This window comes from Agelaius phoeniceus, chromosome 9, assembly GCF_051311805.1.
Source record: "Agelaius phoeniceus isolate bAgePho1 chromosome 9, bAgePho1.hap1, whole genome shotgun sequence".
Classification (NCBI taxonomy): Eukaryota; Metazoa; Chordata; class Aves; order Passeriformes; family Icteridae; genus Agelaius; species Agelaius phoeniceus.
The window spans coordinates 16,443,066-16,459,427 of NC_135273.1; the positions used below are offsets into that span (position 1 = coordinate 16,443,066).

At 42.5% G+C, this 16,362-nt stretch overlaps 2 protein-coding genes across 3 annotated transcripts in view; one reads left to right on the forward strand and one right to left on the reverse strand.

Moving 5' to 3' along the window:
- The first annotated feature begins 558 nt into the window (after positions 1-558).
- Positions 559-1,860, forward strand: FGFBP3 (fibroblast growth factor binding protein 3). Of its 2 annotated transcripts, none has more exons than XM_054637795.2 (2): positions 559-846; positions 1,128-1,860. In XM_054637795.2, the coding sequence occupies exon 2, from the start codon at positions 1,194-1,196 to the stop codon at positions 1,701-1,703; it is 510 nt and encodes a 169-aa protein (XP_054493770.2). In that variant the 5' UTR covers positions 559-846; positions 1,128-1,193; the 3' UTR covers positions 1,704-1,860. The 2 variants fall into 2 exon arrangements, with proteins under 2 accessions (XP_054493770.2, XP_077039182.1); XM_077183067.1 differs by having other exon boundaries at positions 559-812.
- A 12,103-nt stretch (positions 1,861-13,963) lies between these two features.
- Positions 13,964-16,362, reverse strand: part of TNKS2 (tankyrase 2) — a 28,858-nt gene continuing 26,459 nt past the window's right edge. Inside the window, exon 27 of the mRNA XM_054636918.2 lies at positions 13,964-16,191. Coding sequence (XP_054492893.1) covers positions 16,129-16,191 — 63 coding nt within the window. The 3' untranslated portion in view covers positions 13,964-16,128. The remainder of the gene's footprint in view (positions 16,192-16,362) is intronic.

Consider the following 16,362-nt stretch of genomic DNA (forward strand, 5'->3'; position numbering starts at 1 on the left):
AAGGCACATGATGTGCCTTGTGCTCACTGGAGCCATAGAAGATTTTAAAAGTCACAATGCAGTCCTTTATGGTGCCTCCTGCTACCCACAGCCCTCAGTCAAAGGCCAAAATTCCTCCTACAGCCCATGGGGTGTCCTCAGCACCCATCAAAGTGAAATACACAATGTGGCATGCTGAGAAGGGAGCCACACAGTTATGTATGTAACTCCAGGCAGCTTCCTCTTGAGAATATTGGTTGTAAACCCTCTCCTATGGTTTGTTGCCCAAGATATTTTATTTCCTTCTCATAGTCCTCTCTCTTTTGTTTCTCTCCCACTCCAAACAACCAACCAGGGAGAGCTCTAACTATGCAATGCAGTTAGGAACTGGGAGAACTACCTGAAAATGTTCCCTCTCCCCTGAATTAGAGAATCCCACCTCTTCTCCAGGAGTCATTCTCTCAGTCTCTCACACTCTGCAGAGGTCTTTCATTTTTAGCACAGAACGATCAATTAGTCAATATCAATTGCTGTTGTCACATCATAGCATGAGTCATATCATAGAATGGTTTGGGTTGTGAGGGACTTGTAAAGGTCTCCTAGTTCAGCCCTTCAACAAGCTGGGACATCTTCAACCAGTTCAGATTGCTCGGAGCCCCATCCAGCCTGGCCTCAGATCTTTCCAGGGAAATGTCCCCGCGCTGTCCCCCCGGGCGGCGGCCGGGGAGGGGCGTCGGCGGGGGCAGTCCCCGAGCATTGATAACCCCGTGCCGGGCCCGCCGCGGGCAGCGGGGAGCGCCTGCCCCGCACCGCCACGCAGCGCACGGCGCACCGTGAGTGCCTCGGGGCTGCGCGGAAAACGCCGGGGTGCGTGGGGAACACCGGGTGCGGGGGAAAAGGACGGGGGTGTCTGATGCCGCTCGCAGCTGTGATGCCGCACGATGGGCTCCGGCTGCTGCTGTCCAGTTACGGATTCCTGGTCAGGGTGGTCCCGGGACGGAGCTGACGGATGGACGGACGCGAACTAAAAGCCCCGGGGCTTACGAGCCTGGAGGGATCAGCCCTCTCCACGCCCGGCTCGGGCTGGCGGGACCCCGAGGGCTGCGCTCCCGCCGGGGCACCGCCCGCCACGCTCCGTGTGTCCGCAGGGCGCGGAAGATGCGGCGGGAGGGAGGGCCCCGCACCGGGACGCGCCGTCGCTGAGGCAGCCGAGGATGAGGCCGCCCCTGGCGCTGCTGGCCCTGGCCGCCCTGGGGGCCGCCGCGGGCGGCGCGGAGCGGGCGGCGGCGGAGGAGGCGCGGGCGGGGCGGTTCTCCACGCCGGAGCGGCACCGGTGCCGCTGGGAGCTGCGCTCGGCGGCGGGGGCCAGCGAACTGCGGCTGAGCTGCCGGGCGGCGGGCGGCGGGGCGGCGCGGAGCTGCGCCTACCGCGGGGAGCCGCGGCGCTGCCCGGCCTTCGGCGCCCGCAGCCGCCACTACTGGCGGCAGATCCTGTCCCGGCTGCGGCGGCGGCGGCGGCACCCCTGCGCCCCGGGAGCGCCGCTCAGCGCCCGCCCCTGCGGCCCGGGCCGTGCCCCGCCCGAGGCGCAGCTGCGCCTGCTGCCCGACCCCGGCCCGGCCACGCCGGCCCCCGGCCCGGAGCCCTCCGAGGACCCGGCGCAGACCTACTGCGCCGAGCGGTGGCACTCGCTGTGCAGCTTCTTCGTCGGCTTCTGGGAGGGCTGAGCCGCTCCGGCCCGCGGGAGGGAGCGCGGCCGCCCGGGCTCCGCACCCGGACACTGCCGGCCTCGCCTGCCCTCGGCCACCGCCGCCAGTGCCCCTCGACTCTGTCCGCTCTCCTCTTCTACTCCCCAATAAAGCGGTAACTATTTTGTGACAAGAAGCTCGCGTAATTCTTTGTCTCGCCGAAGCCCTGTAACACCTGCAGCACCGTTCCGGTGTGTACTGACCCGGGTGAGAGCACCTAGGCACAGCTCATGCATTCAAGTACGTTAACCTTTTTCAAGGGACATAAATACGAAGAGACAGCTGTTCTCTCCCCAAAATCAATTTCTATGAGCCTAAAGTTTGTAGTTAGACTGCTCGCCCAAGTAGAAAACCATATATTTACACCTGAATAAGAAACGACTGAGACCTCATTGAACCCTAGAAAAACCTTTCTTGCTGACAGATTTCGCAAGCTACATGAACCAGTCTCGTTTCCCACAGAACAGCAGGGCAACTGTCTCCGAACAAGAACTTTAACAGGGCTGGGCAAGAAACCAGCTGTGAAAAGAAAGGTTGAGAAACTCAGGAGCATCTAGGTAGAGGAACTGGATTTAGGAGATGAATGATATTTCATGACATACTGTTGAACTAGACAGGTTGTTTTTGCGGGGGAAAGAGGGGTTTGAGTGATACTTTATCCACGCAGAATGGGGTACATTTTGGTAAGGAAAGCTAAAGTTTCCCTCAGCTGTCTGGGGTCCTACACAGCCCTAGACATCTGCCTGTGACCAGAACAGTTGCAGACTCTTTCTGAACGGTTTTAAGGATCGCTGTGAGAAGGCCACTAAGAAGTCATCAGGATCTTGCCAGTACCTCTCACAAGGATCTGGGCTGTTGCATGCAGCTCTTACTGCCAAAACAATTTCCTTTACAGCAAATAGCTGGATAATGCTCTGTGCAAGCACTATGCCAAAGCTTCATCACCACTGAATGTGGCTTGGATCACTATTTTTTTTAATGACTGCTCACATTTCCTTCATGTGCCTGCCACCCAAGCAGCCACAGAGCAGGCTGCTGGCTAGAGCATTGCACAGTACATTGCAATAATGCCCAGCTTTGTTTTACTTCCATGGCCCCAGCACAGCAGCTTTGTGCAGTGCTGCTAGAGTTTGTATTTCTCACCATCAGATGCAAAGGTGGAACACCATGGCAACCAAGCTGATTACCCACATCACTCTGCATTTAAAAACCCAGCTAGGAACGCTGAACAAATTCATTGTTTACCCAAGAGGGAGAAGAAAGCAGAGGATCCCTTACTTTATGTTTAACCACAATATTTTCCTGAGTCTCCAAAGTAGCTCAAAGTCTTCCTTTTAGCACCACTAACTAATAAAATACAGCAACGCAAGAGACCGTATTAATTGCATTTACTGTGGTTAATAACACCAAAGCCTAGTGCTGAATAATATACACTCAGTTTTTCTATTGACAAACTGACCTGCAGATCCCAAAGGCTGGGAAACCATAGTGAGATCCTCAGATTTGTTCTTAAGGGGGAAGACCATGACTTTCTGCTTCCTATCTCAACCTTTTAATCCTCTCCCATGATTGGATAACAGCTGCCACCACCAGCTAAGGCAACCAAACCAGAAACACTTTGTAGCCAAGATCTCCACTTCCAACAGAAACAATTCATTTTAATCCTGTGGCAGCTCCACAAGAGGTACTCATTACACTTCCCACCCCTGGATTTCGTTCAGCTCCCCAGATCTGCCCATGCACCCACACTTTACCTCTGCTCTCCCATTGCAGCTGTGGCAGTCCTTCAGCTCTGCTCTGGGTCCTGGCTTGGCTGGCTCCTGTCATCACATCCTTCCTTCCTCAGCACCTCCTGACTATCCTCAGCAAGAAGAGCCAGTGTGGCCCAAACCCTGACTGTTTGTCCCGTTGGCCTGATAAACTCTTGTCTCCCAGAGGAAGGTGGTGCTGGGAATAATCAACTTTTCCCATATGCAGCTGCTGCTTGGGCTGTCATCACAAGGGTGCTGCCAGCTGACAGATCAGTACACTAGGTGTGTTTTTCAAGCTTGTCCCACAATGGATCTGGAGTTGCAGACCCCAGACTTTGAACAGTTCAGTCTTTTGTCCCAGTCCACAACAGGAATTACTCTTTCCTGGGTTCTGCACTAGGCACTTCCTTCTGGAAGATGCTGATTTTCCCTCTCAGTCTTTATTCATTCCTCTGAATTCAGAGGTTCAGCAAATGAAATCTGCTCAGGCAGTCATAGCTCAACCCTCAGCTCTACCAGCTGTACTTGCCTGTATTTGCATATTAATGTTTCCACATGTAATTTTGACATCGATATTTCCTACTTGAGTTTTTGAGCAGCCTGTGCTAGGAGAGTCTGTGAAGGGATGCAATATTTTTGAGGTTTGTGGTGCAAGTTAAAAGCCATCAGACTATTAGCAAATAAGAATAAGGTGGAGACACAGAAAGAATAAAAAGAAATGAAAAATTAAAAAAGCAACTATTCAAGCTGGAGCTCATTGGATAATGGAACCTGAAATCTTTGGGAATCTCTCTTTAATTGCCCCTGACATATTTCAGGCCTCCCTTGTGCTGTGAACCCTGTACTTACTGTAAAACCAAGCAGCACATGAGGTGAGTGAATGGCAGGCTTTGTCAATTTCCCAAATAACAAATCACCTCCTCTGTAATAATCTGGATTTTTAAGAGTTCCAAACTCACTTCACGAACACAGCTACATGAAAGAGGCTTTTAACCATACAGTATTACAGAGTTTAGATTAACTCTCTCAGCCCTCATTCTCCTTCCTTGTACCTTGTACCTTGTACAGATACCTAACTTGTATCTGTTAGATACAAGTATGTATCTGTTTGGTACATGTATATCTCCAGCTTTAATAGTTTTAGGCTCTAACAGGATATTATTTACTGGCATAAAATGAGAAAATGTTTGATGGAAGTGTCATGGTGAAACACAGAACTAATTTCTTATTACACATTCACAAAGTACTAAAATATCTATTTAACAAAGGAAATCCATAGGACAAAATCTGGTCCAATTAAAGACATCCAAATCCTAAAATACAAAATTGTATCTAATATCTACTTAGGCACACATTCTTAATTCAATAAGAAATATCTTAAAGCATTTCATTCTCCATGTTATTTACAGAGCTCGTATTTAATCTGACTACTGGAGCCAGCAGATATTCTCTCATGAGCAAATTAAAGTCTTAGGTCCCAAAATGTCTGTAGGGCTTGAATTCTTGGTTGAAAAAGAACAAAAAATTCCTAATTAATTTCTTTTTTTCACACTGCAGTTGGAACTAGAAAATACATTAGATGTATCATCCTCAGAGTTAGTTTAGTGAAATGCAGGAGATGAAAGTGTAGTGGCTAACCTTTTAAAGCTGTGTTTCTTTTCAATTTAAAAAAGTACTGTGCACTTCCCAAAGTCACGATCCTCAGCAGCAGCATGATTTGCACTAACAGGAATAAATATAGCCTCAACTCCATGTGTTTGCTGCTTCTTTTTTATTTTAAGAGCAAAACCTTTTCCAAAATTATGAATAAATTTATCACTGGGAATCTTTTGATGGGAAAAGGCTAACAAGACAGCCACACAAGACAGTATTATTTCGTGTTGGTCGAGACAAGATGCTGAGGATTTGGAGCTGATCTTTTGTTTCTGCTCAAAGACAAATGGTATAAAATTTATATGCATGCTTCTGTCCTGACAGCAAAGGGCTTCAGCAGGACTCTTGACTCTCACTGACAGCTAATGGCTCTTGGGGATGCTGCTCTCTGAAGTCCCTGGGCATGAAATGGTCTCTCGCAATTCATCTCCCGTTAATAGCAAGACTACAGTGTCTCTTTTTTTTTTAAAGTTCTTTTATCCCTGGCTGAAGCTGCCTGTGTTCCCATTGGAGCCGAGAGGGGGTAGTGTGATGGTTTTCTCCCCTCAGCTCTATTCTCTTGCAGCCCTCAGCAGACGTCGGGGCAAGCTGGAGGCCCTATGGCAAGCGGGACCTGCTGTCATCCCACCCAGCAGGGGCCAATGAACGCCTGCAGCCCCAGCTGGCGCACACACACGGACACACAGACACACGGACAGCATCTCAATGGCCTCGGGGCTCTCTGGAGCTCCATGGGGCCTGGCAAATGGCAGCGGGAACGAATGGGATGGCTCCTTTCAATGGGCATCTCTGGGCCGGAACATTGTGGGGCCGGGGTCGTGTAGGAAAACAGCAGCAGAAAACAAAAAGTACTTTGGTATAATAGACCCAAGGGAGATAAAGCTTCTGTTTTCATTTCTGTGAGACGAGGTAGCCCTGGGGTGGGGGCCAGCCATGTGCAGGGGGCACCTATGGGGAAAACACAGAACTGGGACACCAAGAGGAGCCAGCTGGCCCTTTCTGCCAGCACCAGGCTGGTGGGGAGAGCCCAAATCACCTGGCATTGGTTGCTTTCTTCCTTTTAATGTGCCCATGTGGTAAATGTGGCTTCGTAATGAAATAACATCACAAAGTGACGAGTATATGCCTGATGATACCCCAATATAATCAGCCACAGCTTGGTCTGCATTTTACATGGCTCCTCCTCACCTGCAGAGGTTGTGCAGATGTTTCATTGCCTTCTTCACACTCTTTGCTGCCTCAGGAGATCAGACTCTGATGCTCAGGTCCATTTCCATCTCTGCAGTTCCTCTGCCCACAACCTGATGGAGCTGGGACTCTCAACAGTGCTAGTTCCTTTCAAATTATTCAAACTAAGGTGCCAGAGTGGGGTAGGCTTCTTGTGGGAAATTTGGAACTAACCCCTGAATGAGGTTAATGAAAATGTTTCCATCACACATCAGTTGCAGTAGAAGTCATTTACACTTGAGAGGAAGTACCAGCTAATTTTAAATCAGTGAAAGTGTGAGTAAAAAATTGGCATAGGTAACTCAGAAGATAAGCCTGGAAAAGTCATAATTTCCTGAAAAATGATAGCTCATTTGTTTTTTTTTATTATTACAGTCTAGGTAAGGAGTAAGTACATATAAATATTCTTTGAAAATTTAAGACAGTGGTTTGTTGGACACCCTCTCTTTTCTAGGCACCTTAGGGATCCTGTTCAGCACAGGCTTGTGCTGTTAACCCAGTTATCCCACACAGGCACCCCAAAGCTGGGGAATATTGTGAGGGGTGTGTGGCCATTGTCACTCAACACACAGCAAACTGAAGCCATCTCCAGTCTAGTGACAAGAACAAACTATATTTTACCAACTCTGGATGATCACCATTTATAAATAAATATAAAATAAAAATAATTACAAAAAAAAAAAAGTGGTCTAAAGTCTTGTGTGGGGAGGGAGTGAAGGGGCAGAAATGTAAGGGTAACAGAGTTTTCAGCTATGCTCCTACTGGTAAATTAACCTTTCCAACACCTTCAATAATTGCTTGAGACCATAGAAAGGCAGCTTCTGTCAGATCTTCTCTTTTAACTCCTAGGGACAACTTTTGTGGACTGTCATAGAAATGCATTATCATTCAACTTCATGTGTGTGCCTGCATGAGCTCACCACAGTGAAGAACATCTTTCCCTGAGCAAAACGGCTTTTACAGATGCTGCTGCCCTTGAGTTGCATTAAGGGTCTAGCTGGAAGAAGTCAGACCAAGCAATATGATTTCTGTTAGGTCTATTAAACCAACACAGCCAGGCCATTGCCAGACTGACTGGAAGAGCAGTAGGGTGTAAAGGGAGAAAGCCCCCACTGCCTCCCAATCTATTAAAATGAGCCACAAACACAATACTGATGTGGTAAGTCAGGCAATATGCAAATGGCTGCGCGTCCCAGAAACCCTAATCCTATCAAGAATGCAGAAGATGTTAATTTGGCCATCTTTCACAGCTCATAAATCTATCTGTAGCAAAGCCAGGCTGGCAGATGTCATCCACTAGCACTTTGAGGCTGGCAGTCTCGGCATAGATGCCCGATCATGCCTCAGTAAAGACCAATGAAGAGCATTGTTTGTGTGGCCTGGGGGCAGCTTCTCACATTTTGCTACAATAGAGGAAAACAGTGGGAAATGTGAATGACTGATTGGCAGAACTGGTGGTCTTGGTTGTCCTGCTTTCCACATAGGGAGCTACAGATTTCACATGCATTTTTCATCAGCAGCAAGCAGATTAGTTTACCTTGTTCTCAACAGTTAGTGGTGTATGTTCCTCAAGTTTTTGAATCCTAAACTATAAATACAAGCTGGACATATTTCCTTTTCTCTCAGGCAGATACTCCTTACTTCAAACTACTGAAAAGAGCAAACAGCTTTATTATGATATGATCTTACTCCTAAGATTTAACATCTAGGATAGAAATATTCTATTTCAAAGCAAGCAAAGGTCTGTAAATAAAGTATCTCTATAACAATATGTTCATTTTATCCTTCTCAAATACAAGCTTTGAAATTACCAGTTGCAATATAGCTTCTTTAATACCAGCCAGAATTAATCTAATTTTTACAGTGAGGGTGGTAAAAGCACAGGTTGCTCAGAGGGGTGGTAGATTATCCATCCCTGGAAATATTCAAGTTGGGCAGGGCTCTGAGCAACCTGATGACATAGTAGAAGAAGTCTCTGCTCTTTGCAGGGGTTTGGACTAGAGGATTTTTAAGGGTCCCTTCCTACCCTACTATTCTAGGATTCTGTAATAATTTGCTTTTAAAAGGTGTATATTGAAAACATCACAGCAGAACTTTTTGTGTGAAGTTACCTGGGACCAAGGTGATGAACCTTGCTTTTATGAACTGAAATGTCTTTCAGCTTCTCAGTGGATATTGTGACTATCACAGAACTCCATGTCGAATCACTTTATTACAGCACTGGGCTGAAAAAAGAAACAAGACAAAATTATAAAGAATGCTGTAGAGAAACAGGGATTTCCAGCAATAAAAATGGCATGTGACTGTCTGCTATTACAGGTACAGACATCCCCATGGAAACTGCTGTTCATTTAGGATGTGTGCATTCCTGTCACAAGCCACCCACATCACTTCATTTTAGATCATGAAGCTGCAGCCCCACAGAACAGATTTCTTTGCTTGTTCAGAGGGTCTAGAGAGAGGCAGTCTCTGAACTGAGAAGTTGAGCTGCTTAATGCTGGCAAATCCCTGCTCTCTGCAACAAGGGAGAAGGTGCAAAAGGCAGCCACAGTTAAATAATTCAGATGGGTCTAAAGAGACAGAATGCTGCAAAGAAGAAGAAACCAGAATGAAAGTCAGTTTTAAAACTTAAGGACACATAATGAATTTGCTTGGGAAATCCTGGTTGTATTTTACCATTAGAATTAGATATGACAGGGGAGAATGCATTGTGTCTGATGACATGATAACTATTCCAACACCATAACCTTAAATTATTATTGCTAAATTATGATATAAATATAGTTCTGATTAATTTTCTGGACACTAACAGAATTAAGAGGCAAATGTGTGTTTACAGGTATGAGATAATTCATTGTATTAAAACTAGTAGGTCAGTGAGTCCAAACACATTATTTTAAGTAGGTTAAAGATGCTGAACCACAAACCCCACAAAATAAGTACTGTAAATTCTGTCCAGTGGAGGAGACATATTAAACATTATTTTGTAGTCTGTTTGTTTCTTTTTTAAAAGGAAAACATGTTATTTATTGATATTGCAGTAAAACATCTGTAATACATAACAATGCACCCTATCACACAATAATATCTAAGCTATTAATTGTACAAAGTCACACCATTATTCTTTCTTTACAAAATACTAAACACAGCTGAAACTTGATATATGAAATATTTAACTCATACATTTTGTTCAACTGCTTTATTGAACAGCTAGTATTTCTGAGAGAGGGGAGGGAAGTCTCAGAAGACATAGAGGAGGCATACCTAAACCCAAGAGTTTATGGACTATTTTTATATGACTCCTTGGCTTTTAAAATTTGCCACAAGGTTCTCGTATCTCTTGCAAAGTATTGTCATGATTTCAGTATATCTGCTGGACTACGTCCCTACAGCTGACACTTGGTGCTCACATGAATAAAACTATCCAAAACTTTAAAGCATGTCCCTGAATAAATCTATTTACACTAAGTGTCAAATTTTCCTTCTAACTGAAACATTCTACTTAACTGCTCCAGGTTATTATTTCTTTCTGCATTTTATATCTGTTCTTTTTATTAGTGTTCCAAATTTATAATTGACTAAGAACACTTTTAATAATAGGTGGTATTTCAGAAGTGCTTTGGAATATGGTTTAATATACAATTACATAAAAAAGCAGGTTTCCATATTTGTCCAGTCCTATCCATAGTGGGTTATTCCCATTAGAATTCCCCTGGGACTTATCTGCTCTGTGCTAAAATTGAGAATTGCTTGAAATGAGCTAGCTCATCATTCTGCCTCTCCACCTCATTTTGAGTCTGATTATACAAATGCCAAGAGGCTTTTAAAGCTGCCCAAAATGCTTACATGGCATATATATGTAGGATGTTGGATAGAAGGTTCACTACGTTTTTTTTATTTCAGAAATTCAGCAATCTGACACACTGGCAAAAAAGGGCAGCATGTTTCTCTAATTTTTCCTCCTTATCAAGACACTTGGTGCCTTTTACTCTAATTTAGTGTGGATGATTTCCTTGACCTTGTGGTGTAACACTGACCTGATCTTCTCTGTTAATGTATTCCCACCACTCTGAGATGCTCAGTAAATTACACCCACAACCCTGCTCCCTTCCTCTTTTTTAAACCTCATTTTTTTCTTAAGGTCTGTTCTGCACCTTCAGAAATCCATCTCTCTAGTAATGTGCTAAATGGTTCTCCATTCAGAGATTTACTCCCAATAGGAGAATGTTTTCTTAAAACCCGTAATTTTGCAGTTTCTAGTGCATTTTCACATTCCTAATCTTTTGAAATAAGCTTTAACATTAACTCATTTAGTTTGAAGTCAGATTTATTTCACTGTCTGATTACCTGGTTTAGAATCTTTGCATTAAAAACCACCTTTGGCACAATGTGCTTCAGGGCCCTCAAGTTATTACTGGAACTATGCTGCTGTCTGTACAAATTGCACTCATTTATGTGTTTTTTAATTATTTCTAAATCTTGAAGTTTTAGTACCCAACTGCTAAGTGGGTTTTTTCCCTAAATACTGAATTAGACTTTGTTCAATAGAAACAAGTGTTCTAATGAATACTTATTATTCAAAGTAAACCTCTTTCATTTCAAATCTAATTAGTTTATCTCATGTTTGCTATGCTTCAGGAAAATACTTTCAAATAGGGAACCATGATCAGTCATCATATGCAGGTTTATTGATTTAAAGATGACACTTTTGGACTGCTTAGTAGCTAACTCTATCATTAATTAAAACAGTACTTAATGTGACTGCTGTCAGCTTCTACTTTGACTAAAAAGCTATTAGATACAATATTCCCCTCAGCTGGGTCATAAATATTATATAGACTAAGTGATTTACTATTACTCATTTTTGTAACAAAATCAGTTTTTACCTTTCATAGAATCACAGAATCAGTAAGATTGGAAAAGCCCTCGAAGATTGAGTCCAAACTATTTGCTTAATTTATTTACCTGCTTAATTTAATTACCAGCTTCTTTATGAGGCTAGTAAGAAATTCTATTTCTGTACACATCTATTGATCTATGATGTCCACAGCCCCAGAAAATTGAATAGATTTCCTGTGAAATAAATAAATATGAATGAATAAATTTATTGTGAAATAAGCTTCCAAATGCATTGCTGGCAAAGGTTACCTTTCTGAAGAGCAGCTGGACAGCACAAAGCCAGACATTTCTGCCCCTGACAGAAACAACTACTTCCCAATCCACTTCACAGGTTACTTCTATCAACTACTCAATATTAACCCTTCCCCACATGTACCACTCCAGTTCTGTACACAGTGTTAGCAGGCGACACGAAGCTGCTTTTCCAACTATAAAAGGCCTCAATCACACATTCTTAGGCACTGGTGCACCTTCTTTTGCTCCTTAAACAATTCACATTTGTTTTACATGTTAAGGTCTGCAAATACTTCATGGTCTTTTGAAAACTGCGAATGGTCCTACCTTAAAAACTCTGCAAGGAAGTGTTCCCCTGGCTATGTCACTGCACATGTCAGGAGCCACCCCAATCACCTTTGGTGCCACTCAGGAAGACCCCAGCTGAAACACAGTCATAAATGAACCAACTTTATCAAGATTGCAGATGGAGAGATGGATCTCACCTCCACTTCCTTCCAATTTCCTGGCTGCATTAAAATCCCCACCTTCCCATATACATCTTACCACTATACAGAATCCAGGGGGTTTTCAGCTTGCCTCTGATAAATCAACGCTTCAAAAATCAACGCTTCAAAAGTTTCGAAGATCTATTGTGCAGGACATTTGCCTTTGGTATTCAAACCCTATTTCTTTTCTTGCACACAGTTCACCAGGTCTAACATTAATGTTTTGAATTGGCTGCAAATTTTCCCCTTCTAAAACGTGTGTTCTTCTCAAAAAGAGCCTCATAATGTCCATACATCAGTGTCTGCTTTTTTATGTCAAATGTAAATTGGGAAGCTGATAGAGTACTTTGGCCATTCCCAACAATTATATTTGTTATTCCTAACATGCCTTTCCAGTGTGTGTAGAATTTGCCTTTCTTTTTTTACAGGTTACTATTTCTTCTATTCTCTCCCTCCTGTCTGTCTTCTCTCAGTTGCCATCCTTGCACTTTTTAGGGCAGAACTTGTTATCTTCAAACCAATCACCTACATGCTTTTTCTTTTGTGTCCTGCTCTGGCTGCCTGTAGCTTTTTCTGATCTAGTGAGCCACAGGGAGAGGGAAGAAACCCCTTGATACTCTCAGAAGCACCACTGCTTATGCTTGCTGCACTGGGACAAGAGGAGGGACACACCTCCTCTCCACGGTAACACCACCACCTCCACCTCCTTCTGCAACTTAAGCACAGCTCCAAGAACCAGAGAAGGGCAGGCCTCAGTCAGCCTCACTGCCAGGTCACTGAAGGCAAGAAAGCAACCTTCAGCTCAGTACCAATCAAATCTCTATTTTTTTAAACTGGAAGGCAGAAGGAAAGCCACCCATGGGGCTGTTTCCAGTGAAAGAGAAAACCCATTTTATTATATTAAGTTCAGGAGACGGGCCAAAGAAGGGGACATGGCTCCTAGGCTGCAGCACTCTCACTGACAATGATGTTCTGCAGGAAAAAACACCCTCAAAACTTCTTTTACATTTTTCTTTCAGAGACTGAGCAAGAGTGTGTGTATGCACAGATACACATACATGGCTAATGAGCAAGTTCAGAGTAGAAAGGACAGTGGGAACTCCTTTATACACTTTGTCATTTGCATTCTAAATGAGTGCCAACATAGCTCTAACATGCACTGTATGGGTAATCAACTTTTTCAATTATATAAGAGAAGAGTGTGGCTGAATTGTTTTTTGATTTCTAAGAACTAAAGTTTAACTTCTGAGTAAATTTTTTAATAAAAGATCCTAACATTTCCAATTTGGTTAGTTGTATAATTTCTTTTTATACTAATTATTTAATTAAACAAAACCAAATCTAATGCAAAATGGAAAGTTAACTTTTTACAACCCAGATAGGTGGAATTTTCAGAAACAATTTTATCAGAAGTTATGTTCCCAAGACCCTTTAAAGATTTTCATTACCCTTGATCTTAGAAAACATTCGCTGTCCTGCCCTCTAGTGCTCATGTCTATTTAAGTCTTGTATACAAATCTGGTTTTGGAAACCTACCACCATATAAATGGTCCTATTGAAATAAAACTACTTACTGATTGCAATACTACCAGTGATCTAAACAGTTCCTTCTGTTGTTTCTCAGGTATGTATAACACCCATGCAGTTATCTGAAAGTAAGACTCTTCAGGTTACTTTTCATTTTACCAAACCAATGTAAACAAGTTTTCTTTCTCAGTTCTGGACCACATAATGGAGTTTGAAGTGGACAAATTGTAGCTGACTTCCGGGTTTATTACTAAAACATTTTCACTACTAGCTAAAGCTGTTAGTTAGCCACATATAAAACTACAAGTTTTCACAGTATTTACAGGTTTTCATCCACATTAAAAGCTCTTCTACTTAATGTAATTAATTTTGCCTCCAGTGATGCAGTTTGTTACAGCATTGTGCATGCTTACATTTAAAACAATGGGTTAACATACTACATCTGTAATTACTCCCAAGCTACCAGAAAACCAGTGAATTAAATTTATTTAGTGTTAAATGGATATGGAATGTCATACAAGTACATGTAAAGACACTTCAAGATGAGTAAAGCAGAACTAATTGCACAAGGGATTAAAGGTTCACCTCAACAGTCAGTATTATCAAATCATTACAGCTTCCATCTTCAGAGTGCAAGGTATGTCATGCAAAAAAACAGCTCAAAAAATCCCAAACAGACAAAACCAACATTGTGGTACCACTTAAAATGCTATCATACCACAATATTTTACAAGACATTAGGTGATCAGTCATATAGAATGAAGCATTTTAGCAATAACAAAAAAGTTTTAAACATAATCAACAGATTTTGCATGAACACAAATTCCAGCATTACTATACCTAAGGAACAGGCAACATGCTGGGAGAAAGTACCTAAAAATCAAAGCCTCTTTTATTCATAGCCAATATTACCTTCTGCAAGAATTCTGCAATCTTATTCAGTTTCCTCACATAACTGGGTAAGGTTCAATACATTTTTACATAGAGCATAATCACATAACCACCACATCAGCAAGAGGATTTCATTATCTTGATCAGTTACTACATTTAAAACCATGGTAAGATAACATGCCCTGCAAACAAATTGTCTTCTGGGACAGTGTTCTGTATGTAGAAATATTAAACAACTAAAATATACTCCTACCCACTTTAACCCCAAGTAACTTATAATTTGTATTTACATATTTTTGAAATATGTAGGTAAAAACCGCAGACGGCAGGAAAGCAGAATACACACGAGAGCTATGACAGCGCGGGTGGGTGCAGCCAGGAGCCCCCAGTGACACCTGGGCAGGGGCTGGACCTTCTGCACTCCTCCTCTGCCCAAGGGGCCTCAGCAGGGCTGTGGCAGAGCTGCTGTGGCAGAGCTGCTCCTCCTCTCCCAGCTGGCTGAGCTCTGAGCTGGGAGCAGAAGGTGCAGCTGCAGCAGTTCCACGCAGCTGAAAGCAGACAAACACACTCCTACACACCTGCTTCAACCACAGCTTGAATGTTAACATGGATGAGACACAGGAGATGAGAGGATGCCTTTTAACATTTCCACCTTGCAATGCTCATATTCTGAGGGCACCAACAGGTAGATTCATCTACCAGAAAAAGCATATAAAAAAGACCAAGTTGTTTGCCCTCATATTAGGAATAAACTATTTAACTTCCTGGCTTAAATGTAAGCAAGAGAAACTCAAGAAAGAACTTCTTGAGGTTAATTTTCCATCTACATTCAAAGAAAATAATTTACTAAAACTGTAACTTGCAAGGTCTACTAGCCTTGAAGTGAGGATACAGGTTAACTATACCTATAGTTAAATAAAAAACTTCAAAAGGCATTTTACAGAAATAAAATATGCAACTCTAGGAAGTAGGTGGAAAACCACTTTAGTATTTGTCTGGAACATTCTATTTTCATAGCCCATCATTCTCAGGAATGTATATTTCATAAATAAAAATACAGAACAAAAAATTTGTGTATTCAATCTAAATATTGAATATTGGATATTTCTAAGCCTCTTCAGATAAAATTTGCTTTCTCCCCCACAATTAAGTGATAAAACCTGAAAAAAACCTGACTTTTCAAATCTATCTCACATGAGAAAACACAGATGAACAAACCAACATCTGGAAAGAACATTTTGTACAAGATTGCAGTTCTAAAACACCTATATTACAAAGCAATGTAAATAAATACCAGGCTAGTACAAAAGCTCTTATTTACAGTTTTACAAATGAAAACGTTTTCAGTGTAAATGCAGTGTTTTAAAGAACACAATATTAGTAAAATGAGTTCCTGTATAGACCATTACAATTTCTGCTAGGTTTGAATGCGGTATTGTATAAAACCATTGTTTCAAGTTAATTTTTGTTTATAATTTAGTACAGCCAAACCCCAGTTTATGCCTGGAATGGTATCTGTTAAAGTGCTGAAAAAGAGGACATTTCTGAAATTTTAGAAAAACATACTGTACATTATTAAAGCTTTATCAAGTCAAAACTGGTATATTTTGTTCACATTTGCTACCACACCACCTGGGAATGGGAAGTTTTTCAACAAAAACTTGTTATTATTGGGATGGCAGCCATTGGTATCTTCACATCCAAAGTCTGATGGTTTCCCATGAGTAAATTGTCTTAAGCTTCAGTGGTGGCTTCAGGTTTCATAATCTGGTAAGTAATCAAGTATTCTGGATAAGCCTGGAAAAGTGACACACACATTGTTTATTATTATTTGATTCTCTGGATGAATTAATAATGTTTGTTAAGGAGGAGAAAAAATTAATGCCAAAGGGAAAAAGGGCAAAATGCCAAAGGTAAAAATCCCTGGATCATTCAGGAAACATGCATCCTTCACCTGCAACCACAGCT

Excerpts from the sequence above, each read along its gene's own strand:
- FGFBP3 (XM_054637795.2), top strand. The coding sequence starts at position 1,194 with ATGAGGCCGCCCCTGGCGCTGCTGGCCCTGGCCGCCCTGGGGGCCGCC.